This window comes from Pleurodeles waltl, chromosome 12, assembly GCF_031143425.1.
Source record: "Pleurodeles waltl isolate 20211129_DDA chromosome 12, aPleWal1.hap1.20221129, whole genome shotgun sequence".
Lineage (NCBI taxonomy): Eukaryota > Metazoa > Chordata > Amphibia > Caudata > Salamandridae > Pleurodeles > Pleurodeles waltl.
This window is the reverse complement of record NC_090451.1, coordinates 37,907,874-37,934,649: the sequence shown is the minus strand read 5'-3', so window position 1 is coordinate 37,934,649 and position 26,776 is coordinate 37,907,874. Positions and strand designations below refer to the sequence as shown.

General features: G+C 49.2%; 1 protein-coding gene across 2 annotated transcripts in view; it reads right to left on the bottom strand.

Moving 5' to 3' along the window:
- The window catches only part of TM6SF2 (transmembrane 6 superfamily member 2), a 61,442-nt gene that overhangs the window by 6,118 nt on the left and 28,548 nt on the right, over positions 1–26,776 (bottom strand). For both annotated transcript variants that reach the window (XM_069217380.1, XM_069217381.1), the window contains exons 2-7: positions 17,333–17,436; positions 15,475–15,572; positions 13,804–13,907; positions 7,286–7,368; positions 3,016–3,140; positions 2,616–2,717 (exon numbers count right to left, since the gene is read on the bottom strand). In XM_069217380.1, the coding sequence (XP_069073481.1) occupies positions 2,616–2,717; positions 3,016–3,140; positions 7,286–7,368; positions 13,804–13,907; positions 15,475–15,572; positions 17,333–17,436 (616 nt within the window). The remainder of the gene's footprint in view (positions 1–2,615; positions 2,718–3,015; positions 3,141–7,285; positions 7,369–13,803; positions 13,908–15,474; positions 15,573–17,332; positions 17,437–26,776) is intronic.

Below are 26,776 nucleotides of genomic sequence, written 5' to 3'. Positions count from 1 at the left end.
CGATGAGAGACACAGAGCAAAGCACTGGGACGTGAGCTGCCGCGGTTTTGTGGCGCCTTCCACAACTGAGGGTCTCACAGGGTGTAACCGGTTACCAGGGGACACCATGTTCTAGGCTTGGGTTCTCCTGTTATAACCTATGTGGTGCTTTCATAAAGAATTTGAATTGACGTAAACCCAGACTACAACTCCCAAAATGCATACATATTTAGGTCTGGCTTGGCCGCTGTCTGCATGACCTTTTGTTAGCCATCCTTTAAGACGTAGGTCGGCTGAGCGGTTAGGTTTATCATTCTGTTCTCTAGTAAGTGCATCCAGTGGACTGCCTAAAGGACTATATCACATCCAAAAAGTACACTCAACTACCGCACTGTCTCTCTCACCCATTCTTAATGGGCTACGTGCATTCAATACAGAAAACCATAAGTTTTTCCTACTTTTCCCCTAGCATTGGCACAACCAATAGGTTGTGCTTTAACATGCGTGTATGCATTGAACGTCTGCAAACACGATTTGTGACTGAGTCTGCACGCATTAGCACAATAAATTCAGACCTGCTGGCTTGGCCAATGCTTGTTTAATATGAAACTTCATGGTTAGAACATGGTGTTTGCGATGGCAGGACATTAACTGGTACATCCAAAAGGTCTCCTTGGTGGAGGTGGCAATGTTTGAGGAGTGTTTTATAAAGAGTAAAGTTGTGGAATTGAGGACCCGTTGGACTGGAGCGGTTGCATTGTGTTGAGACCTCTCTAGGGGGGAGTAAAGTATAACACAGGGGCGTACCTGCAGCGGACAGGGCTGTATTGGGGCTCCTGCAGCGTCACATTAAGATTCGAATGCGGTTTAGGGGCACAGTGTCTTAGGGGCTCCTTCACAGTGAGGGCTGCAGTGTTGTAATCGTCTTTGCAAAGGAAGGGGTGCAGTGTTGTAAGGAAGCGGGCTTCTTCACTCTAGGGGTGCAGTGTTATACTGGGGCTCGTGGTCAGGGTGCAGTGTTGTAAGGAAGCAGGCTTCTTCACTGTAGGGGTGCAGTGTTATACTGGGGCTCGTGGTCAGGGCTGTAGGGGTGCAGTGTTTTACTGGGGCTCGTGGTCAGGGCTCTAGGGGTGCAGTGTTATACTGGGGCTCGTGGTCAGGGGTGCAGTGTTATACTGGGGCTCGTGGTCAGGGGTGCAGTGTTGTAATCAACTTTGCAATGGAAGGGGTGTAGTGTTGTAAGGAAGCGGGCTTCTTCACTGTAGGGGGTGCAGTGTTTTACTGGGGCTCGTGGTCAGGGCTGCAGTGTTGTAAGGAAGCGGCCTTCTTCACTGTAGGGGGTGCAGTGTTTTACTGGGGCTCGTGGTCAGGGGTGCAGTGTTGTAAGGAAGCGGTCTTATTCACCGTAGGGGGTGCAGTGTTATACTGGGGCTCGTGGTCAGGGGGCTTCTTCACTGTAGGGGGTGCAGTGTTATACTGGGGCTCGTGGTCAGGGGTGCAGTGTTATACTGGGGCTCGTGGTCAGGGGGCTTCTTCACTGTAGGAGTGCAGTGTTTTACTGGGGCTCGTGGTCAGGGGTGCAGGGTTACACTGGGTCTCGTGGTCAGGGGTGCAGTGTTGTAAGGAAGCGGGCTTCTTCACTGTAGGGGTGCAGTGTTACACTGGGACTCGTGGTCAGGGGTGCAGTGTTGTAAGGAAGCGGTCTTATTCACCGTAGGGGGTGCAGTGTTATACTGGGGCTCGTGGTCAGGGGGCTTCTTCACTGTAGGGGGTGCAGTGTTATACTGGGGCTCGTGGTCAGGGGTGCAGCGTTATACTGGGGCTCGTGGTCAGGGGTGCAGTGTTACACTGGGGCTCGTGGTCAGGGGTGCAGTGCTGTAAGGTAGCGGGCTTCTTCACTGTAGCGGTGCAGTGTTACACTGGGACTCGTGGTCAGGGGTGCAGTGTTGTAAGGAAGCGGGCTTCTTCACTGTAGGGGTGCAGTGTTATACTGGGGCTCGTGGTCAGGGGTGCAGTGTTGTAAGGAAGCGGGATTCTTCACTGTAGGGGTGCAGTGTTACACTGGGACTCGTGGTCAGGGGTGCAGTGTTGTAAGGAAGCGGGCTTCTTCACCGTGGGGGGTGCAGTGTTATACTGGGGCTCGTGGTCAGGGGTGCAGTGTTGTAAGGAAGCGGGCTTCTGCACCGTGGGGGGTGCAGTGTTACACTGGGACTCGTGGTCAGGGGTGCAGTGTTGTAAGGAAGCGGGCTTCTTCACTGTGGGGGGTGCAGTGTTACACTGGGGCTCCTGGTCAGGGGTGCAGTGTTGTAAGGAAGCGGGCTTCTTCACCGTGGGGGGTGCAGTGTTACACTGGGGCTCGTGGTCAGGGGTGCAGTGTTGTAAGGAAGCGGGCTTCTGCACTGTGGGGGTGCAGTGTTATACTGGGGCTCGTGGTCCTGGGGCTTCTTACTGTAGGGGGTGCAGTGTTTTACTGGGGCTCGTGGTCAGGGGCGCAGCATTGGGGTAAGGTTCCTTAAGTATGGGGAAGTCAGGAGCTTTGTTGAGTGAGACCATGCTCAGAGGGGGTATTCCATTGTGTTGGGAGTGGGGGGTGTTCTTGGAGGGTGAGTCGGCGAGTGTTGTAGGAAGGTACTCACCAGTCCTCTGAAAAGTGTGAATCCCACAGCGATCACCAGGTACAACATCAGTGCCAAATCCAGAGGGCGCTGTAGGAGGCCACACCTCTGCTCCTCCAGCGCCTGGGGAAACAACCAGCAATTACAGAACTTTGCAATAAGAGGGGAAAACATCGTACCCATGATCCACCCTCAAGCAACCATGAAACATTACTGCTCACATCAAACTATGGGCCAGATGTATCAAAGGGTTTTACCCATTCTGTGTCTAAGGGGAAATGTGTTCGTACCTATGGCCCCAAGTGACCTGCACCCTCCTAAAAGGTAAGGTACTGTGCATCCTTCTAAGCAAAGAGGTACATGGGGACACACACATTTATAATAAATACTGTATAATGTGAAGATACATAAGGTTGCTTACCTTTTCAGGAGAGATGTAGACAGTGGTCCTCGGCTCCCTAAAGATCCTCATGCCGGCCCAGATCGGAAGCAGAACATACGGAACATTCAGCAGGAACGACGGACGGAGCTCAGTGCCGAATTTACCTTCAATGTGAAGAAAAAAAAACAAAGGGATGAAATAAGAACAAACACCTGAGAGGTACCTCGGCTATTCCCCTTCCTCTCATCCGATCATAAGGTGTGTGTTTACAGTGTTTGCAACATTACACGCGGATGCTCCACAGAGAAGCACACAAGGGCCGTCATTAGACCCCCAGTCACTGATGCTCATTCTATCAACCTCGCTAGGATGAAAGGATGAGACGGCCGAGCCAGAGTTAGAATCTTGTGCCTTCATTGTGTTCAGAGTTCTCGGCAGCAGGCTTGGAAATCGAATGAACTAACCACTGTAAAGTGTGTCTCTGTGTATTTGTGTCTGTGTACTGTGCATACATACCAGTGTGTGTGCGTGCGCATGGTATGAGCATGTGTGTATGCATGCGTGTGTACAAGGTGCCTGTAAGTCCGAACATCATTGAATGCGTCTGTGTGTACCTGTGAGAATGTGTGTATACAAAGTGTGTGACACGTACTTGGGTTTGTTTGTGTGCCTCATACATTCATGTAGGCCTGGGGAAAAGACCGTGCAACAAAACTCAGGACCGCTGAGAGAGAACCAGGCAGCACCAACGTGCTTACCTTGCATGTAATACTTAATGTAGACACATGGTAGCGTTGTTAGACCGCGTATACCACCACGTGAGCTGAAACTGGAGCTGCTTAATGGAGTCAATTACATAATGTACACATCCGCGATATGCAGTGTGTCTGTGGCATGGATCTCTTCAGCTTGGCAACAGACAGGACAGGAAAAGCTGTCTGCAGCCAGGGGGTAAAAATAAACGGATGAATCATGTCCTTAATGCAACAGATAAGATATAGAAATACGATAAAAGGTTTGAAATTTAAAACACTTACTTATGTTTTAATATTACTTTGTGTTTTATTTATTAAATAAGAGCACATTATTTCACTGGCAATTTTAAAAACTCATAATTTCTAGAGTTGAGCTTAATGAAGAAAGCCATAATAAAATGACCTGAGAAACAATTGCTTTTTTGGGGCGCTCTATAGGAATGGTCAATATTATTAATATATTTGAAGCAATATAGAATGTCATGTCCGCCCCAATAATATTATCTTGAGATCCCTTAGCCTCAACTCACATATACGCCCTTGCAGAGAAAAAGAGAAGTGGGCTCCCACGCCTCCCCTCCTCCTCTAGCGAGTCCTGCTCGGTTACAGAGAGTTTTAGGAGTCAGACAACCCTGGCAGAGAATCCCTTATCTGCGGGTTCTGATAAGTAGAATATTAGTCTGTTCAGAGCCCTGTTGAAGGCCATGAGTGCTTCGGGCTTCTAGTGGTGTTAAAAGCCTGGAGCTCCAATATTTCAATGTTTTCTCGTTAACAGCAACAGCTGTGAACAAAGGGCTCACAGAGTCCGAGGGGATTTTAAGGCCTTCAGGCTCCGTGGGGCCTTTGTTTTATTTATTAGAACATTCTACCCCGATAGGACAGACTGGTTTAATAGCTTTATAGCCCTCCATAGCTGGGCTATACTGGCCCTTAAAGGGCCGCTCCCTTGTTGAAGGCCCTCGCCTTAGGCTTGGGCCCTTAACGCTGGAGCGGGCCTTTAATGGCCGGTATAGCCCGCTGGGGCAGGCTGTAAAGCTCTAGTGGAGCTCTGCCCCTGAACCCCGAATAAATCTGCACTCACAGTGAATGGTACTTCACAACGGAGCTACAGAATCTAACGCGGCTTTCTCCTCTTTCTTCCAAGACGGATCTCTACATTGTCACCTCCCCTTGCAGTCGTGGTCACAATGTGTGCAACGGAGAGCTGGAACGTTTCCCCCTCTCTGTCTTCTCATCTGAAGGGTGTCAGAAAAACATGAAGATCAAACTGAAAATATAGCCCCTGAGCGCACGTGTTCGCATCACCACACTGAGTTAGTCGACTTTACAAGGCCATGTGCCTACTCATGGCCTTGTAAAGTCCATGTGTACATGCAATCACGCCTGTCCTGCATGAACCAGGCATTATCACCGTATGAAATCCCTGCCACCCGTGACAACAGTGGTTTACCCACATAGACATCCGACATCACAATGAAACGCAGCATCGTTGGATGCCCCACATGTCCAGTTAAGGACACGGAGTCCCATTATGGTAACAGGGCTCGCCCCAGATCCATATGGTCAAGTTGGAATCTAAGCTAATGTTTTCTAGTTTGCCAGTTTCTAATTTAGATGCAGAATGTATTATTCTGCAGGTAGTTGATGTGTGTACAGCTCTCTTTCAAAAGCAAAAATGAATACTCTCTGTTCAAAAATGTAAAAGGTACAAATCGTTTCAAATACCACAGGAGTTATTTTTTTTCAAACTCCGTGTAAGGCCGTGTGTTTGGATTAAGTAAATACGCCATATTCTTCTCATATGTGCGTTCATTTGACCACCTTTGTTTTAACTTGCAAAGTAATTTCAGAACAAGTGCCACACTCCAGTTCAGGCAGCACAAGAAATGAACTGATCAATGAGGAACCGCACAGAATGGGGAATCCAAGGTTACATTTTATCAGTGCCCAGAGCTGTGAAGTTCAAGCCAGATTTTCAACTGATTTTTCAATGATTACTTGAAAAAAACAAACAGTTTCAGTGGAAGTTGAGAAATGCACGTTGGACAGAGCCATCAAAAAGTAAGCACAGCCTGATCTCTGACCTAGTCCCTGAAATTTTACGGACCATCATACCCACTCCTATTGCCAAATATTCTTAAATAATAAAAAAAAAAGGTAGACTTGGTCTCTTTCTTCATGATGCAGCTATTGCAGCCATACTACTAAGCGACACCAAATATTGGCCCTCATTATAACACTGGCGGTCGGTGACCGCCAGGGCTATAGTGGCGATAGTACCACCAGCAGGCTGGCAGTACTCGTCACCTCATTTTGACAGCGGCGGTACTGCTGGAACCGGCAGTATACCGCCATGGCGGTCCCAGCGGTCGTAATCCGCCAGGCCAGCTTGTCCATGGCGGTAGACACTGCCATAGAAAGGCTGGTGGTTAGGGGACTCTGGGGGCCCCTGCACTGCCCATGCACTTGGCATAGGCAGTGCAGGGGCCCCCCAAGCATAGCCTCATTGTGCATTTCACTGCCCGAATTTCGGGCAGTGAAATGCACGATGGGTGCCACTGCACCCACTGCACATCAGCATTGGCGCCGGCTCTATTACGAGCCGGCAGCAATGTTGATGTGACTTTTCCGCTGGGCCAGCGGACGGTAACATTGTTACCGTCCGCTGGCTCAGCGGAAAAGTCGAAATAGGGAGCCAGACATACCACCAGCACTGGCAGTATTCCGGCACCCGCAGCCTCGCCGGTCTTCTGGGAAGACCGCCGAGGTTGTAATGAGGGCCATTGTCTTTTTTCTTTCCTCAGCAATTTTTTTTTCCTCCAATTACAATGTACAACCAGAACCGCCGCCCCTCAAGAAGGTTCTGCGCAACGCCCCACAAAACCTTCTAAATCTGGTGTTCGATTGTGTTTCTGCACATACATGATTAAAAAAAGGTCACCTTGTATTACCGCAGGTTCTCATTTCTTTTTGAAATGGGCCAGTTTCCTGGCTCGTTTGTGCCCCCCCACATTCAAATACTACTTCGAGTCGAGCCAGAGCCCGCCACTTCACTCGAACAAGTGAGAACGCCAACCTGTATGCATCCACGCATCTGCAAGCGCACAGGGGGTAATATGTCATTTATTACCAGTGTTGAGCCTGGGGAAGGTAGGGCTACCAACTCATGACATAACATGGTGATAAATAGCCTATCATGCTGCAGAGCTGCACACACGGTTCATGCCAGGCTGTTCTTGCATGTGTAAGTGGTTATAAACACAGGGACTCGAGCAGAACCACAGTACAACCTCCTTGCACAGGCACACGGTGTGAACAGAGGGGGCACCTTCAAAGCGGTAAGGAGAGGGGGGTTCGACCTCAGCACTTCAGCAATAGATGCCTGAACCTCCCTTTGTTACACTTGCTCCACAGGGCAGGTTTTCTTGGGCCACCTGTACAGTTTAGATATACAGGCGGCTGCGATGAATAGGGATGCACGATTAATGAACAGGTACCTTAGACTAGCAGCTCGATCAGGACAGATGTGAGATGTTCGTGTTCCTCCTCCTTACCTATGACGTTCCCCGGCAGCAGCACCAGCAGGCTCATCATGAGAGACCCCAGCCAGTACAGGCCCAGGCTTCGGTAACTCCTCCTGCAGGTCAAGGACGGGACGAAAACACAAACAGTGATCAGGACAAACAGCACAAACTCTGCATTCAACTCTCAGGCCTAGATGGGGTGATCAGCCGGTGCTCATGACAGTGCTGCATAGAGACTCCAGACATCTGTGCACATGGCCAGGTTGGGGGCGGGTGAGCCCAGTGCCTCTGGTTTGTTGTCTTCTGGGACACAGGGTAGTGGGGTTTACCATTATATCGGGGTTATGGATGAGGGCAGCAGAGTTGCATCGCCTCTAGATTATTTTCTCAGGTATCACAGAGCGGTCATGTGCTATACTGTCATCAGGGCCTGGGGTTATGCGGTCATCAGGGCCTGGGGATATGCGGTCATCAGGGCCTGGGGATATGCGGTCATCAGGGCCTGGGGATATGCGGTCATCAGGGCCTGGGGATATGCGGTCATCAGGGCCTGGGGATATGCGGTCATCAGGGCCTGGGGATATGCGGTCATCACAGTCTGGTACTCTGCTCTCATTACCATCAGGTATCACAGAGCAGTCAGGTGTTATGCGGTCATCACAGTCTGGTACTATGCAATCATCACAGTCTGGCACTATGCCGTCATCACGGTCTGGCACTATGCCGTCATCACGGTCTGGCACTATGCCGTCATCACGGTCTGGCACTATGCCGTCATCACGGTCTGGCACTATGCCGTCATCACGGTCTGGCACTATGCCGTCATCACGGTCTGGCACTATGCCGTCATCACCGTCAGGTATCACAGAGCAGTCAGGTGTTATGCAGTCATCCCGGTCGCGTACTATGCAGTCATCAGAGTCTGGTACTATGCAGTCATCAGAGTCTGGTACTATGCAGTCATCACCGTCAGGTATCACAGAGCAGTCAGGTGTTATGTGGTCATCCTGGTCGGGTACTATGTCGTCTTCCTGGTGGGGTACTATGCGGTCATCCCGGTCAGGTACTATGCGGTCATCCCGGTCGGGTACTATGCCCTCATCACGGTCAGGTATCACAGAGCAGTCAGGTGTTGTGCGGTCATCACAGTCTGGTACTATGCCCTCATCACGGTCTGGTACTATGCCCTCATCACGGTCAGGTATCACAGAGCAGTCAGGTGTTATGCAGTCATCACAGTCTGGTACTATGCGGTCATCCCGGTCGCGTACTATGCGGTCATCCCGGTCGCGTACTCTGCGGTCATCCCGGTCGCGTACTCTGCCCTCAAAACGGTCGCGTACTCTGCCCTCAAAACGGTCTGGTACTCTGCCCTCAAAACGGTCTGGTACTCTGCCCTCAAAACGGTCTGGTACTCATCATAGTCTGGTACTATGCTGTCATCACGGTCAGGTACCACAGAGCAGTCAGGTGTTTTCCTATCATCACAGGCTGGTACTATGCTCTCATCACAGTCTGGTATATGCTGTTGGTCTGGTACTATGCCCTCATCACGGTCAGGCATTATGCTCTCATCACCGTCTGGAATTAGGCTGACAGCAGGTCTGATATTATGCTGTCATCGCAGTCCAGCCTTATGCGGTCATCGCAGTCCAGCCTTATGCGGTCATCGCAGTCCAGCCTTATGCGGTCATCGCAGTCCAGCCTTATGCGGTCATCGCAGTCCAGCCTTATGCGGTCATCACCATCTGGTCCTATGCTGTCATCACGGTCTATGCGCTCATCACAGTCTGGTACTGTGCTCTCGCCACAGTCTGGTACTATGCCATCATCACAGTCTATGCTGTAATCACAGTCTGGGGTCATGCGGTCATCACAGTCTGGGGTCATGCGGTCATCACAGTCTGGGGTCATGCGGTCATCACAGTCTGGGGTCATGCGGTCATCACAGTCTGGTATCACAGAGCAGTCAGGTGTTATGCTATCATCACAGTCTGGTATTTTGCTCTCATCACAGTCTGGTATATGCTGTCAGTCTGGTGTTATGCTGTCATCGCGGTCCGGCGTTATGCTGTCATCGCGGTCTGGTCCTATGCTCTCATCACAGTCTATACTCTCATCATACTCTGGTACTGTGCTGTCATCATGGTCTGGTACTATGCTCTCATCACGGTCTGGTATCACAGAGCAGTCAGGTGTTATGCTATTATCACAGTCTGGTACTATGCAGTCATCCCGGTCGCGTACTCTGCCCTCAAGACGGTCGCGTACTCTGCCCTCAAGACGGTCGCGTACTCTGCCCTCAAGACGGTCGCGTACTCTGCCCTCAAAACGGTCGCGTACTCTGCCCTCAAAACGGTCGCGTACTCTGCCCTCAAAACGGTCGCGTACTCTGCCCTCAAAACGGTCGCGTACTCTGCCCTCAAAACGGTCTATGCTCTCATCACAGTGTGGTACTATGCTCTCATCACAGTCTATGCTATCATCATAGTCTGGTACTATGCTGTCATCACGGTCAGGTATCACAGAGCAGTCAGGTGTTTTCCTATCATCACAGGCTGGTACTATGCTCTCATCACAGTCTGGTATATGCTGTTGGTCTGGTACTATGCCCTCATCACGGTCAGGCATTATGCTCTCATCACCGTCTGGAATTAGGCTGACAGCAGGTCTGATATTATGCTGTCATCGCAGTCCAGCCTTATGCGGTCATCGCAGTCCAGCCTTATGCGGTCATCGCAGTCCAGCCTTATGCGGTCATCACGGTCTATGCGCTCATCACAGTCTGGTACTGTGCTCTCGCCACAGTCTGGTACTATGCTGTAATCACAGTCTGGGGTCATGCGGTCATCACAGTCTGGGGTCATGCGGTCATCACAGTCTGGGGTCATGCGGTCATCACAGTCTGGGGTCATGCGGTCATCACAGTCTGGGGTCATGCGGTCATCACAGTCTGGGGTCATGCGGTCATCACAGTCTGGGGTCATGCGGTCATCACAGTCTGGGGTCATGCGGTCATCACAGTCTGGGGTCATGCGGTCATCACAGTCTGGGGTCATGCGGTCATCACAGTCTGGTATCACAGAGCAGTCAGGTGTTATGCTATCATCACAGTCTGGTATTTTGCTCTCATCACAGTCTGGTATATGCTGTCAGTCTGGTGTTATGCTGTCATCGCGGTCCGGCGTTATGCTGTCATCGCGGTCTGGTCCTATGCTCTCATCACAGTCTATACTCTCATCATACTCTGGTACTGTGCTGTCATCATGGTCTGGTACTATGCTCTCATCACGGTCTGGTATCACAGAGCAGTCAGGTGTTATGCTATTATCACAGTCTGGTACTATGCAGTCATCCCGGTCGCGTACTATGCGGTCATCCCGGTCGCGTACTATGCGGTCATCCCGGTCGCGTACTATGCGGTCATCCCGGTCGCGTACTATGCGGTCAAGACGGTCGCGTACTCTGCCCTCAAGACGGTCGCGTACTCTGCCCTCAAGACGGTCGCGTACTCTGCCCTCAAGACGGTCGCGTACTCTGCCCTCAAAACGGTCGCGTACTCTGCCCTCAAAACGGTCGCGTACTCTGCCCTCAAAACGGTCGCGTACTCTGCCCTCAAAACGGTCGCGTACTCTGCCCTCAAAACGGTCGCGTACTCTGCCCTCAAAACGGTCTATGCTCTCATCACAGTGTGGTACTATGCTCTCATCACAGTCTATGCTATCATCATAGTCTGGTACTATGCTGTCATCACGGTCAGGTATCACAGAGCAGTCAGGTGTTTTCCTATCATCACAGGCTGGTACTATGCTCTCATCACAGTCTGGTATATGCTGTTGGTCTGGTACTATGCCCTCATCACGGTCAGGCATTATGCTCTCATCACCGTCTGGAATTAGGCTGACAGCAGGTCTGATATTATGCTGTCATCGCAGTCCAGCCTTATGCGGTCATCGCAGTCCAGCCTTATGCGGTCATCGCAGTCCAGCCTTATGCGGTCATCGCAGTCCAGCCTTATGCGGTCATCACGGTCTATGCGCTCATCACAGTCTGGTACTGTGCTCTCGCCACAGTCTGGTACTATGCTGTAATCACAGTCTGGGGTCATGCGGTCATCACAGTCTGGGGTCATGCGGTCATCACAGTCTGGGGTCATGCGGTCATCACAGTCTGGGGTCATGCGGTCATCACAGTCTGGGGTCATGCGGTCATCACAGTCTGGGGTCATGCGGTCATCACAGTCTGGGGTCATGCGGTCATCACAGTCTGGTATCACAGAGCAGTCAGGTGTTATGCTATCATCACAGTCTGGTATTTTGCTCTCATCACAGTCTGGTATATGCTGTCAGTCTGGTGTTATGCTGTCATCGCGGTCCGGCGTTATGCTGTCATCGCGGTCTGGTCCTATGCTCTCATCACAGTCTATACTCTCATCATACTCTGGTACTGTGCTGTCATCATGGTCTGGTACTATGCTCTCATCACGGTCTGGTATCACAGAGCAGTCAGGTGTTATGCTATTATCACAGTCTGGTACTATGCAGTCATCCCGGTCGCGTACTATGCGGTCATCCCGGTCGCGTACTATGCGGTCATCCCGGTCGCGTACTATGCGGTCATCCCGGTCGCGTACTCTGCCCTCAAGACGGTCGCGTACTCTGCCCTCAAGACGGTCGCGTACTCTGCCCTCAAGACGGTCGCGTACTCTGCCCTCAAGACGGTCGCGTACTCTGCCCTCAAAACGGTCGCGTACTCTGCCCTCAAAACGGTCGCGTACTCTGCCCTCAAAACGGTCGCGTACTCTGCCCTCAAAACGGTCTATGCTCTCATCACAGTGTGGTACTATGCTCTCATCACAGTCTATGCTATCATCATAGTCTGGTACTATGCTGTCATCACGGTCAGGTATCACAGAGCAGTCAGGTGTTTTCCTATCATCACAGGCTGGTATTATGCTCTCATCACAGTCTGGTATATGCTGTTGGTCTGGTACTATGCCCTCATCACGGTCAGGCATTATGCTCTCATCACCGTCTGGAATTAGGCTGTCAGCAGGTCTGGTATTATGCTGTCATGACAGTCAGGTATTATGCTGTCATGACAGTCAGGTATTATGCTGTCATCGCAGTCCGGCCTTATGCTGTCATCATTGTCTGGTCCTATGCTGTCATCACCGTCTGGTCCTATGCTGTCATCACCGTCTGGTCCTATGCTGTCATCACCGTCTATGTGCTCTCATCACAGTCTGGTACTGTGCTCTCACCACAGTCTGGTACTGTGCTCTCACCACAGTCTGGTACTGTGCCATCATCACAGTCTATGCTGTAATCACAGTCTGGGGTCATGCGGTCATCACAGTCTGGGGTCATGCGGTCATCACAGTCTGGGGTCATGCGGTCATCACAGTCTGGGGTCATGCGGTCATCACAGTCTGGGGTCATGCGGTCATCACAGTCTGGGGTCATGCGGTCATCACAGTCTGGTATCACAGAGCAGTCAGGTGTTATGCTATCATCACAGTCTGGTATATGCTGTTGGTCCGGCATTATGCTGTCAAGTCTGGTACTATGCTCTCATCACGGTCTATACTCTCATCATACTCTGGTACTGTGCTGTCATCATGGTCTGGTACTATGCTCTCATCACGGTCTGGTATCACAGAGCAGTCAGGTGTTATGCTCTCATCACAGTCTGGTATTTTGCTCTCATCACAGTCTGGTATTATGCTGTCATCACAGTCCGGCATTATGCTCTCATCACCGTCTGGTTGTATGATGTCATCACCGTCAAGTACTATGCTGTCATCACTGTCTGGAATTAGGTGGCCAGCACGGTCAGGTATTTTGTGGTCATGACAGTCAGGTAATATGCGGTTATGACGGTCAGGTATTATGCGGTTATGACGGTCAGGTATTATGCAGTCATGTATTATGCGGTCATGACAGTCAGGTATTATGCGGTCATCGCGGTCTGGTATTACGCGGTCATCGCGGTCGGTCTGGTATTATGCAGTCATGATGGTCTGGTATGCTGTGGCCATGGTGTATTATGCGGTCATCACAGTGTTTTATGCGGTCATCACGGTCTGGTAGGTGATAAGTACAAAACATGCCCCTCAGGGTTCTGGCTGAGAAGAGAACCATGTGGGCCAGTAGAGTTTTAATTTACAAAGATGCTTGAGGGGCACCCCTTTACCTACAGTGATGGCAGCGTGAGGGGCAGGTGGTGGGCAGTAGAGTTCCCCTAAATCTGGTCTTTTGTGTCTGTGACGGGCAGGTAGTAGGAAGTAGAGTTTTCCTAACTCTAGGATGGGCAGGTGGTGGGCAGTAGAGTACCCCTAACTCTTTTCTTGTGTTTCTGTGATGGGCAGGTAGGGGCAGTAAAGTCCAATCCCTTTGTGTTATAATGCAGTGCCGGGCAGGTGGACAGCAGCACATTTACAGTCGAGTCATGGGTGCCACAGGGACCATGTAGGGGCTTTAGAGTTCCCAGAGGTCTTGCTTCTAGGCACCGCTGTGGGACAAAGAGGGGCAGGAGGGTTTCCTTACCTCCCGATGATGGCGGACGCCATTGCCAGGTACAGTAGGTAGTGCACAGTGCCGTCCCAGAGGCAGACTACGATCCCGTATGATGTCCGGAGGTAGGGCTCCCCCTGCAGACACACAAGAGTATGACAGATGGAAAGTACTCCTGTGCTACCGCCCATACCCAAGAGTGCTATTACTGGCCCACCCCTCACTTACACCACAGTCTTCAATGCCTTACCTCCAGGCTGCCTGGGGAGCCTCACCCGCAGCATTAGAACACTGGAATGTTGGGCGCTCCATTGAAAACAGTGGCGTGCTCTGGGCATCTAAGGACTGGTTGAAGCCGCGAGCCGACATCCCAATGTTTTTGTTCACAGCGGTTGCAAATCAACAAAGCCCTCATGAAGCCTGAGGGGATTTCTGTCCCCTCAGGCTCTGCAAGGCCTTCGTTTTATTTATTAAAACATTCTGCCCTCTAGTGGCAGAATGTTTTAATTGCCTTCTAGCTAGGCTATCCGGCCAATAAAGGCCCATTCCCTTGTCAGGCTCCGGCTTTTAACGCTGGAGTGGGCCTTTAATAGACGGTATAGCCCACTACGACAGGCTATAAGTCTACATTAGTCCACCCTTCAACCATACACTCTTCCCAACGACTAATGCAGGAGCCAGCTCACAACCAACTGTACAAGGTGTGCAGAAGCCACCTCACAACTGATAGCACACGGTATGGCGGAGCCATCTCCCAACTGATTGTACAAGGAATGGAGGAACCATCTCCCGACTGATTGCACAAGGTATGAAGGAGCCAGCTCACAACTGATTGTGCAAGGTGTGAAGGAACACGCTCACAACTGATCACACAAGGAATGGCGCAGCAAGCTCACAACTGATCACACAAGGCATGCAGAAGCCTGCTCACCACTCAAACAAGACACGTAAGAGCTGTACTGTAACTGATCAGGCAAGACATTCTGTCTCTGGATTGCAACTGATCGAAACACAAGAAATACCTGGTGAAATGTGCATGGGGAGAACGTCAGAAACAAGGGTGTAGGCAGAAACAAATAAAGCTGCCCCCACTTTCACAATGTCCCAAACGGCACCGGGTGAGTGAACCCCGCAGTCACGGGGCAGGTTGCCCTTTAGGGAACTCTGAAATGTCTGTCCTCTATTCAGTCTTTTAAATCTCATTCTTTACTTCTCCCCTTCTTTTTGTCTTTTTTTCCCCCCCATCTTTCTTTTTTTCTTCTTTACATCTGACATCTCGAAATTCAGTATGCAAACACCTGCTTGGACCCGGTCTCCTTGGCACACCTGTCTAAGCTGTCGTTGGACCCTGTGACTTTCCGCCGGACATTACAACTTAACCACACACACTGACATCCGAAGACAGCTGTGAGAGGCTTCAAGGAGCGCTGGAGGGGGTGGGGCCGGGGACCATGCAGCAGGGAGGCTAGACGGGCCTGGGTGAGGTCAGTGACACCAAACGCTTGAGAACGTATGATGGTAGCAATGCTTTTTGTACAGACTATCAACTTTAGGAAACCCAGTGGTCAAATTGTCCCTCCCAGTAGTAAACCAATGGCCTGAAAGTGGCACTAGCACATGCAGCAGGCGCTCAACCCCCTGAGCTATCTCATCCCTTTCAGTAATGGCAGAATGTTGCGTTAAGAGTCAAGTACCAGAGCTCACCTCCCGCATGTAGAACTCCATGAACCCGCTGATGTACCCGTCCTGCTCCAACCAGATGATCAGGTCCACCACACCGGTGAAGGCGAAGACCGCAAAGCCTGGCGGGAGAAAGCGGGGTCACGAGAGGTCATACCATATGCACACTGGTCACTGTGGCCCGTCGCACCAGGCTGGCCACACTCCACTGACGTAAACTTCACATCCTCTGCTGGCCAACCCCAACAACTCTACTCAGTGCTCTACCGGCAGAGCACATCTCATGGCGTAGGGGCTGTGACGTCACTACAGCGACTGAGCACTGACGTCACTAAGGACTCCTTTCACACTAAATCTCACGTCAGCTCTTCACTATTAGAACAGAAAGATCACATCCCTCTGCAATCCCTACGGACGACTGAGGTAACACGTTTGCAGTTAATCGTTTTTGGAGCAGCATCAGCTAAAACCTTTAGATATATATATATATATATATATATAAGATACTTATTCATGGGAGGTGTCACCCATCCCTCTTCATCTATTGGTCTGTTGTTGCGTCAATTACCGTTCTATTCCACCCTCTGCAGCATTCAGCATAAGCCAAAGGGCCAGCCCACTTCAGCCATTGGCTAACTTCACTGTGAGTGACACATGACGCTCTTTCACAAGGAGCATGTCCACACACAAAGTACCAAAGCCCATTAAGTGCCCCACTTCACTGTGGCAATGTGTGCTTTTTCAGACTGAAAAATAGCTTTGTTTTTAGACACACACACACACACACACATATATTTACACACACATACATAAAGAGAGGTATGCAAAGGCTAATTAATTCTGTGTGGCTGTGTTCGAGAGAGTCATTCAATGGGCTGAATGTTATGATGTGTGCCCACAGAAACAAAGAAACAGAAAAGATGTCACAAGCACAGGAACATGTGTAATATGGCGCTACTTTACAGAGTTATATAAAGTCTCAAATGTCTTGAAATGTTGACATTAAGGTGCCAAATCAGTACTCGGAAGTAGCCATAGGGGAAATCAAAAAGCTGACGAAAACATGAAAATATGCAAATACAGCCTTAACTCGATGATGTCACTTCTAATGTCATCTGACGTTGTGAAGAGACCAAAGGTAGTGGGCAGAGTTAAACATTGTACTGAGGGCCATTGCTGAAGGTTGCAGGGTTTTTAAACCCAAACATAGTGTCCCTTTAATTCAACTCATTTCAATAAAAATATATTTATATAACTACAGAAGTAAGTTTGAGGCACAGAAGAACAAAATTAAAGCAGTTAAATTGCAGAGCTTTGGGGCAGTTTCACAAAGTGAAATGTCTGGTGGCAATTCGTCACATTTTTTAGAACAAGACCAGAGAGAAAGCGACAAAGGGAGAAAAGGAGAAATCTGGTTATTGGAGGAGAAAGCACAAGCTGTAAGGCCTGGTGGGACAGGCACGATGCTGCCGAGTCCTTCCAGGTACCAATGATCACTCGGTTGTGTCTGGTCGCATCAAGGTTGCCACGAGATGGGATAAAACCAGGTCTATCTCACAAAACACTTAACATGACAGATTGGCCCACCCCCACAGTGCCCCAATGAAAATATCTAGGTAGCTCTGAAACAACTGCGGATTGTACTCTTTACCAAATAGTGGTGTGTGTATCTCACAGACACACACACCGCACACTCAGATCTTGTGCAGTCCACTTACACCTCAAGGCAAGAACAGTTGTGAGTTTGAGTCATGCACACACACATTCACCACTCACTCACTCTAATCTTGGGTCCCGGAGTAGCGCTCTACTTGCCGCAAAGCACTTTGACGCCTTGTCACAGGTAGTAAGCGCTATATAAATACAACTTACAACTACCTACCGTAGTAGAGGGGGTCATGGGAGGCGGTTCCCTGTGACTGGACATATGCAGCTGCAAACAGGCCCAGGAGGACCGCTACCCCCGTCAGGGCGATGGCGCTGGGGCTGAAATAGAAAACAGACCAGTGAAAAAACATGTAATCAGCGGCCATATGTGACGCTACAGTGATTGGCTACTGAGCCAGTCGTTAACTTGAATGCGAGTGAGGGATGCGGTTATTCTTAGTCTTACCTTAATGATGGAATTCTGACTTGGTATCGCTCTATTCTCTGCACACGGATTGCCCAAAGTTTGACTTCTCCTCAGTCCTGCCAGCATTATATTGGCACCAATCATTACAGAATCTCTGTTTCCTGTAGGCCAACCTACCTCTGCTTGATCACAGTGAAGAGATTCAAACAGGAAAAAAAAAAAACCTGGCAGCTAGTTTTGGCAGTTATCTAGAGCAGTGGTACTTAACGTTTTGACTTCTGTGGACTCCCACTGAGTCACTATTGGAATCTGGGGACCCCACTGAGTCACTATTGGAATCTGGGGACCCCACTGAGTCACTATTGGAATCTGGGGACCCCACTGAGTCACTATTGGAATCTGGGGACCCCACTGAGTCACTATTGGAATCTGGGAACCCCACTGAGTCACTATTGAAATCTGGGGACCCCACTGAATCACTATTGAAATCTGGGAACCCCACTGAATCACTATTGAAATCTGGGAACCCCACTGAATCACTATTGGAATCTGGGGACCCCACTGAGTCACTATTGAAATCTGGGGACCCCACTGAATCACTATTGAAATCTGGGAACCCCACTGAGTCACTATTGGAATCTGGGGACCCCACTGAGTCACTATTGAAATCTGGGGACCCCACTGAGTCACTATTGAAATCTGGGGACCCCACTGAGTCACTACTGGAATCTGGGGACCCCCGGCATAAGCAATGTAATGGTTTGAACCACAAAACAATACACACAAATCTGTAAGCAAGCATTCTTCAAATATACAACTGCTGAAACATTATATGTAATTCACAAAAATACAATTATAATTTTAAATGGGAAGACTGGAGCTTTTCTAAATGTGATTGAGGCCACTGATCGTCCATACTGCGTTATGTTTGATGCACTGACATTGCTTCTACGAAACGCTCCAAAGACACTGACTTAAATTTGTAGCCTTCAATTTCAAACCCCTTCACATTTACAGATCGTTTTAGAACTTTCAATTTTGATTCTTTATTTATAAACACACACACATATATATAGGCACACATTCACAAGGCTACGCAAAAAAAAAAAAAAAAACGGGACAGGCCAGACATAAAAGTGAGTGTAAAGCCGTTAGTCCTCCTTTTATGTCTGACCCGTCCCGGGTTTTGCTCCTCAAAATCTGGTCACCCCACCACGAGGACCTTTCACCCGCCCCACGGGTCCAGTGACGGGGACCAATAGAAAGTGAAGGGCAGTAGAGCAGACCCATCAAGAGCTGGGCCACTCTCCTGGGGTCAGGAACAAAGCAGACTCATCACTTCCAGGATATACTGGAGGAAGGGCCCCAGCGGCTTCACCCACCTTTGAAGTTTTGGAATTTATAAGACACCACACCATTCACAGGCAGTGACTGAAGGCTCCAGTTGGAGCGTGCAGGCTGAGGACAACCGCAGAGCTCCCCCGTTGGAAGGGAGTGGCCACATGTTCATCTAATTGTCGCATGGCCCGCTTCAGTGGCAACAAAACCTGTCCTGCCTGCTCTACAGTGTGACTGCCCCGCAGTCGAGAAGGCGGCCACCCAATCTCCCTTACTCCCCTCAAATCAGAAGCAGACAAAACCTGCACAAGAGGAATCCATGTGAACAACCTGAGACCTCTGGGCATGGCGGAGGCTGAAGTGAAGAACTCATTGTAAGGCCGGAGACAGTCCCAATCATCAGCTCCCCACAACACGCACCGCTATGGAACCTTACTCCTAGGGGGTATTGTTGGAAACCCTACTCTCCTTCTGGGATTCCCCAAGATGCATGCTCTTGGTTGACACTGCAAACTCAGCCAACATGGCCAAGGATGAAGATACCAAGCAACCAAATCAGGGTAAAATAAATAGATATACAAAAGGTGCTCAGCCCCAGACCAGACCAGAAGATGAGACGCTCACCATGCCTGACTGTGTGACGCTCCCCCAGGTCATAAACCTCCCAAGAGATGCACTAGAATGGAGAAAAGGTGAAGTCCACTTCAAGGTGACGCTGCTCCGACAACATCTTCGGATGAGTCACACAGGCAGAAACTAGAGTATCAGGCATAGAAAACTCAACACAGCCTCACCCGGGAAGTCACAGACTTTCAAAATACCCTCAAAGATGTGGCCTGGAAAGTAGATGATGCTGAAAACTGAGCTAAAATAAATAATTTATGATTTGTAGGTTTCCCTGAAGGAGTCGAAGGCCCTAATGCAGGGACGTTTCTAGAAACCTGTCTGAGAGGCTCTCTGCCACAGGGGCAGTTTTCTTCCTGCTTTCTCACTGAGAGGGTCCATAGAGCTGTAAGTGCCGAACTCTCACTAGGAGCGTCCCCACAACTTGTCCTTGCTCGGTTCCTAAATTATCAAGTTCGGGACATGATATTACAGAAGGTGAGATGATTAGGTGAGGTCAGATATGCCCAATCCAAAATTATGGTATTCCCTGGTTACTCTACAGAAATACAGAAACTGAGGAAGACCTTTGACTCAGCCAAACAAAGACTGCAGGCACTGAATATACTATATATGTTGTTGTTCCCGGCAGAACTGAAAGTCATATTTGAGGGTAAGGCGCTCTTCTTCCAGACCCCAGGGTAGGCGTGGGCCTGGATAGAGGAACATCAACCCTCGCGCCTGGGCAGCGAAATGCAGGAAAGTCTGAAAAGAGCCTCACAAGAGAGTGAGACCTAAAACCCGGAGCATGGGGCGAAACCACAGCTCTGTAAACACACAACGGGTCAAGACCCACCCCCTACCACAGAGGTGACGAGTCCCAAGGTCCAGCCCCTCCACAAACACAGAAGGAGAACTGACCCCACGACTGCCTCAGGTGACCAAGCTAACCAAGACACGGAGAGACCCCATGTCAGATCTCTCTGATCAGGAATGCTAGACGGACTCCGAAGATATTCACCCGCTGCTGGAAACAATAGCCAACCTCTACGCAGATACACAGGTCCTTTCCAGACCTTGATGCACACGTGACAAGAGAACTGACCAAAAGATTGCACAAGTCCGGTGGAGATCCAGAGTCCGACGAATCAGCCCACTACACCCCCATTGAGTGCTCTATTAATCCTATTATTTTCTTTCCTACAGCATTCAGACAAATTAGTTAGCGACCCACTGGATAGACAGTTGAACGGGAGTGAGTTAGAACTGAGGAAGGGAGGACTACAGGCCTCTCTGGGTTAACCTGCAACACAGCTGCCATGTTGGCGGATAGGGGCAAGTGAGCAGGGGTGAGGGGGTAAGGAAGCAGTAGGGGTGAGCTGAGAGGTTGGGAAGGGGTGGTAAGTTGTTACTTCACACGGGATATATTCATGATACGTACAGCTACTGAAGGAGGAGTCACCTTGCAGTTTGGGCAATCACCATTAAGATGCCAAGATGATGGGGGCTACCACACCAGGAGACGGGAGACACTCCATCATGTCATGGAAGATTGAAAGGGGAATGCTAACCACATATATCAAGAGGCACAAACCTGAAGTGGTCCTACTACAAGAGACACATCTCAGAGGTTCACACTGCAACTCCCTAGATAGAGGGGGTCCAGATGACACCCATGCTACCCATGCAGGATTCACTACAGGGCCCCGTGGCAGGGCCATCCTGATCAGGAAAACACTCCCATTTCAAATAGAGAAAAAAAATGGATGGACCTTATTGGGACATATGTGGTGGTAAAGGGCATTTGGGGAGGGAGAGATGTAACCCTGATGAGTATGTCTCCGCCCCACCCCCCAAGACTACAAAGACGTACCCTATGAAAAGTGACAGACTCTACTGGAGACAAGCGCTTCGCTAAACATAGGGGGGGCAAGTTTAATGACATCATGAACCCAACTCTAGACAGCACTAGCTCAAATCAGGAGTCGCAGAAAGAGACTACACTGGCACCTATGATCCTCTCAGACCTCTGGTGCTGTCAGCATCCTAGTGAGCATGCATACTCCTACTTCTCAGGCTCACAGAAGGTTTTCTCAAGATTAGACTACATATATGCACCAGCTAGGGAAATAGAGGTAGGCAAAGTGGAATACTTGGCCCGGGGCCTGTCGGACCACTCGCAACTCTGGAAGACGTTTGGGACTCGATCTCGCAGATCCCAAATGGCCTGCAGGCTAAATGCTTGGGAGCTCAGAGATGAGGCAATGAGAAAAAAAAAATACTCTAACATCTGCCGTTACATTATAGGAGGCCTATGGTACTCAGGGACAGGGCACAAAACATCAAAGCACATATGAGAAAGAAGGAGGTGAAAGAGATTTAGGATCTAGAAAGGAGACTCCTAGTTATGGAGAGACAACCCGGGCCAGAGACTGATGCTAGCAATGCACAACATTGCCATACTCCATAGAGAATACCAGGCTTTGGCCCAGCGGGAGGCCAGACTCATGCTCCTGTCCATGCAACATCGCATGACGTGGGTGAAAAGGCTGAGCGACTTTAGCCTGGTTGGACAAGAGAGAAACTGAAGCACGGTAGTTAAATACTATACATGGGAAGGATGGCACCTCATACCACGGCTTGGAGAATTGCAAATGAATTTGCACAATACTATGCTGCCTTTTACAAACCCACCCACTAGCTAACTCCACACAAAGAGATTATCTGACTGAAGTGCCAGTCCTGACCTTGTCGGAGGAGGAGCGTCTGTCCCTGGAGGACGAGGTGGTCCTCGTGGAGTGATAACGGTCATAGGCACCCTGAAGACTGGGAAAACCCCAGGTCCAGATGGTCTACCGGTGGAGCTCTTTAAAAGAAATGCCAGACTCCTGGTCCCACATCTTCTTAAAATGTTCTCGGAGGCTGAGGAAGAGGGAACCCTCCTGCCAGATCTCAACAGCACGCCCATATTAGTGATCCATAAACCTGGGAGGCCCCCAGCGCACTTGAGATCCTACTGGCCGATTTCACTCAGACACTGAGACTAAGATACTGGCTACAATTCTTGCCAACCGCATCCCAACGGTGATTACCATCTCGATACAGAATGATCAACCCGGCTGTATGCTGTGGAGATCGACCAGGCTTAACCTAGAGATGGTAAGACACAGGAAAGACCCCATACATCTTTGTCCCTGGGTGCTGAGAAGGGATTCAATGCTGTTCACTGGCCCTTCCAGAGGCAAGCCCTGGTACGATTCGGGTCCGGACCCTTGTTCTTGGCCTGGATAGATGTGCTCTATAGAAACCCAGTGGCCTGGATACAGGTAAGTGGGGAGAGGTCCATCGAATTCCCAATTGAGAGGGGCAGGAGGCAGTGCTGTCCTCTGTCCGCGCCCCTCCTGTTCGCCCTTGTGCTGGAACCTTTAGTCTGCATAGTTCGGGCTCACCCAGACCTCACAGGCTTCAGGGCCAGAGAGGAGACGACCGGTGATAAATGGATCTCATTGTATGCAGATGATATCCTCTTGTACGTAACCAAACCGAGTACAACACTCCCAGGAATATTTCAAATATTCGAAGAATATAGGGTTTACGTGGGTTATCAAATTAACAGGGATAAGACAAGCTTATACCCAGCAGATGGCAACTTTGACATATTAGACTGCCCAGGCCAACTACGGATAGACCAGGGGGAGGCTTCTGATATCTGAGAATATATGTGACCCTAGACCAGGATGTTAGCCTAGACCACAATATTTGGAGGGTACTGACGGAATTCCATGTGGATGTGGAAAGATGGAAGTCCCTGCTTCTAACACGGTCGTGGAAAGCTGCCATGTATAATACAGTCACCCTACCAAACTCCTGTAGGTCCTTCAAAACACCTACCACACGATCCCAGATGACGGCTTTGTTAAAATAGAGAGGGGGGCTAGTAGGCTGCTGTGGAATGGGGGCCACCCTAGAGTGATGCTGAAGACATTGCAGCGAAATCAGTATAACGGGGGCACATCCCTTCCTAATATTAAGGCTTACTACTGGGCGGGAAGCGGATTGTGGTCAGTGATTGGAGTCACACACCAGGGGACCACCCAACATATGCGTTATAGAGGGCCCAATTTCAATTACTCCCTACCTGCACTACCTCTATGGGTGGAGAGGGTTGATGAAATTGCTGCCAGTGATCCAGATGACTGTTGAAGCATGGGTGGGAGGGGAGAGATTAACAAAATGGGATACAAAGATCACACGAGAAATGCCCCTAAGGGTGGGAACGCAATTGAAAGAAATAGGGAAACTGATGGCTTTGGACAATGGGATACCATTGGGATCTCTAATTTGGGTGACCTGATAGAGGAATGCACCTTGGTTCCCTTCAGTTCACTCCGGCAAGACCACCAATTATATAAAACACAATATTTTAAATACCTACAAATCCAACACCCATGGAAGGCTGAGAAGCTGGACATGCCCGACCTTCCAAAAAAAATGCACTGTTAGAGGGGGGACTCCTCCAGTGCGAGATAGGAGGTGAAGGGGTCTCATGGACCTACAAGACTATTCTTAACAACATTCCCGACACCCTAACGAAGTTGAGAGATAAACGGGAACAGGAAGTGGGGGAATTGGATGACACGGACTGGGAGGCAGCTCTGATGCACCCGAGAGGTTGCAATTAAATCTCGCTTAGGACTAATCCACAGAACGTATTATGATAGGGCCCGCCTGCATAGATTCGGCAGGGCGGACACTCCTCACTGTCTGAGGTGTGGAGGTGAAGATGGGTCATTCATATCCACACAATGGACATGCCCTACAATACACACATATTGGACCAACATCATGGAGGAACTTAAAATATTGAGCGAGACCCTGCCCCGGGATCCCAAATTCACTGTTAGGGATACCAATAGAGGTAGATGTGCCAAGAACCAAGCGCCTCTTTGGTAACTTGGGTCTCATTGTTGCAAAACGGGACATAGCCAAACACTGGGGCTCTCCGGAACCGTCCACTCTTAGTGAGTGGAAAACAGGAACGAACCTATATCTGGTGGCGGAAAAGGTTACCTTTGAGGCAAGAGGGTGCTCGAAGGGTGGGGTCCCTGGCTCAAATATTGCAGCATATATATGGATGGTAGCGTGGACTTGTCCTCCTTCACATCACCGCTGGGTGGTATGATGCATGACTTTGTGAACTGTTAAGCGTCTTCCAGAGTACTCAAGGTGAGTACGCCAACACTCTAGTGTATCATTGCCAATCTCAACGACTGTACAATAATTCCCATGTAGACTGGTTATTGGATGTGATGTTGCACATCATGTATTGTTTGCAGAAAAACTACATAAAAAATATTCCTAAAAAAATATATATGATTGGAAAACTCAACCAGTCGCAGACCCCCGGAGTTGGCGATGCGGACTCCGAGAGGCCCCCGAAACACAGGTTAAGAACCACTGATCGAACTACTGCAATTCTATATTTCTCGGTCTCTTTCCTATGTTGTATTTATTAACCACGACGAATCACCCTCAGGCGAGTCTTTCTGTCCCGTTACAGCCCTACAGGCCCTGGAACCAGAAATTTGCAGCAGCTGAATTTAACAGAGATTAAAAAGCCATGTTTTAGGAGATTTTTTTTTTTTTAAACAGCTTCAAATCAATGCATAAACGTAGAAGTAAAGGACGCAGATTCCAGTGCTAGGGGGGCAAATATAAAAATGAGCGTCCCCCATACCTGGTAGTGCGGATGCACCGAGAATGTAGCAGAAGTTTCCCACGAGATCGGAGACTATGGGTATGGCTACAATTTCCTCTGCCGGCAGTGAGGTCCACCTCCGTATAGGGACTCGTGTGCCAGACAGAGAAGTTTAAACAAGAGTGCTGGTTATAGGCAGCCAGTAAAGGACTTTAAGTGTAGGTTCTGAGAGATATCGAAGGGACAGGTTACAAATCGGGCACACCCCTGTGTTTTTTACCACCTGGAGCTTTGCCATAGTCCAGACGACTTACTGTAAGGGCCTGATAATTCATTTCCTTGATGGAAGGGGCAGTCACTGAAGTGCTTTCCTATGTGATTAAGCACTCTCAACTAATCCGGAATACTACAGCCCATCTCTCACTCAACATTACCAATCAATTATCCGCCTCACCTTTCCTTAAGTCCCTCCACTGGTTTCCCATTACCAGGAGGATTAGAAGGCTGCTCAACAGTTGGCTCTTTCCTACATGGCCACCAGACCCAAAACACAAAAGTTCAGCACATGCCGGAGTATGTAAACATGTATAATTTGATTATCCATATGTATTTAGATATGTCTTTTTCTTTGTACAAATGTATATACTATTTATGGTTTAAAAATATATGGATATTCTTATAGTTCTGCTTAACATATGTATATATTACTTATGGTTAAAATATAAACATATTTTATCCTTAACATGTATAGTCACTGCATAGTCTACGTTCAGGTTATTGATTATATGCGTATGGGTCTCTGTTCTATTTTATCACAATGTGTAAATATGATCATAACAATTGTATCTATATGTGCTTCACATCTGATATTGGGGAGAATATAAAATTTAAAGAAAAAAAAGGGAAAAAAAAAAAAAAAAAAAATCACCAAAAATATTAATAAAAGTAAAATTACAGACAGATGAAACAACTTTATTTGTCTGATACTCAGCCATAAAAGCATACACTAAATAGAAGCCGATTACAATCAAATATAAAACCCATAAAAATAAATAATGGTAAAACAAATAAAACCAGCTGTGAGAAATCATGCATTAGTATGAAATCATTAAAATCAAGAATTACTAAATTAGAGCCGCTGACACAAAACTAAAGCAGACTGCAGTTTACACATTGGCACTCCACGGTATGAATGATCAGTCTAAATGCTTTGGTTACACAGAACACATAGTGCTTGCAGGAAGAGACTTGCACAGCGGCCGGCTTCCTCGTCCTCTAGTTCTAGCAGTGAGCGATCGGCCCGAGCACAATATTGAAAGTTGCTGGTGCTCCTCCTTCTCTGGCGTGTCTTTTGTATCTTTCTTTGGTCCCTTGGCTCCTTTTGGGTGTGGCTCCTTGGTCTAGTACCTGTTGGTCTCAGTTTCCAGCTCGGCCTTTGGTTGGGGCCGGCAGTCCTGTGGTTCCTCACCCGTGGTTGGTGCCTCCTTTGTTGGGTTCTGGCTCAGGGGTTTCTTAGCCAGGGCCCTGTTCCTCCACCTGTTGGCAGGTTTTCTCCTCTCCCCTTGTGGGTTCTTCGGTTGTCTCAGCTTGGGGCCTTTTTGCATTTTTGTTTC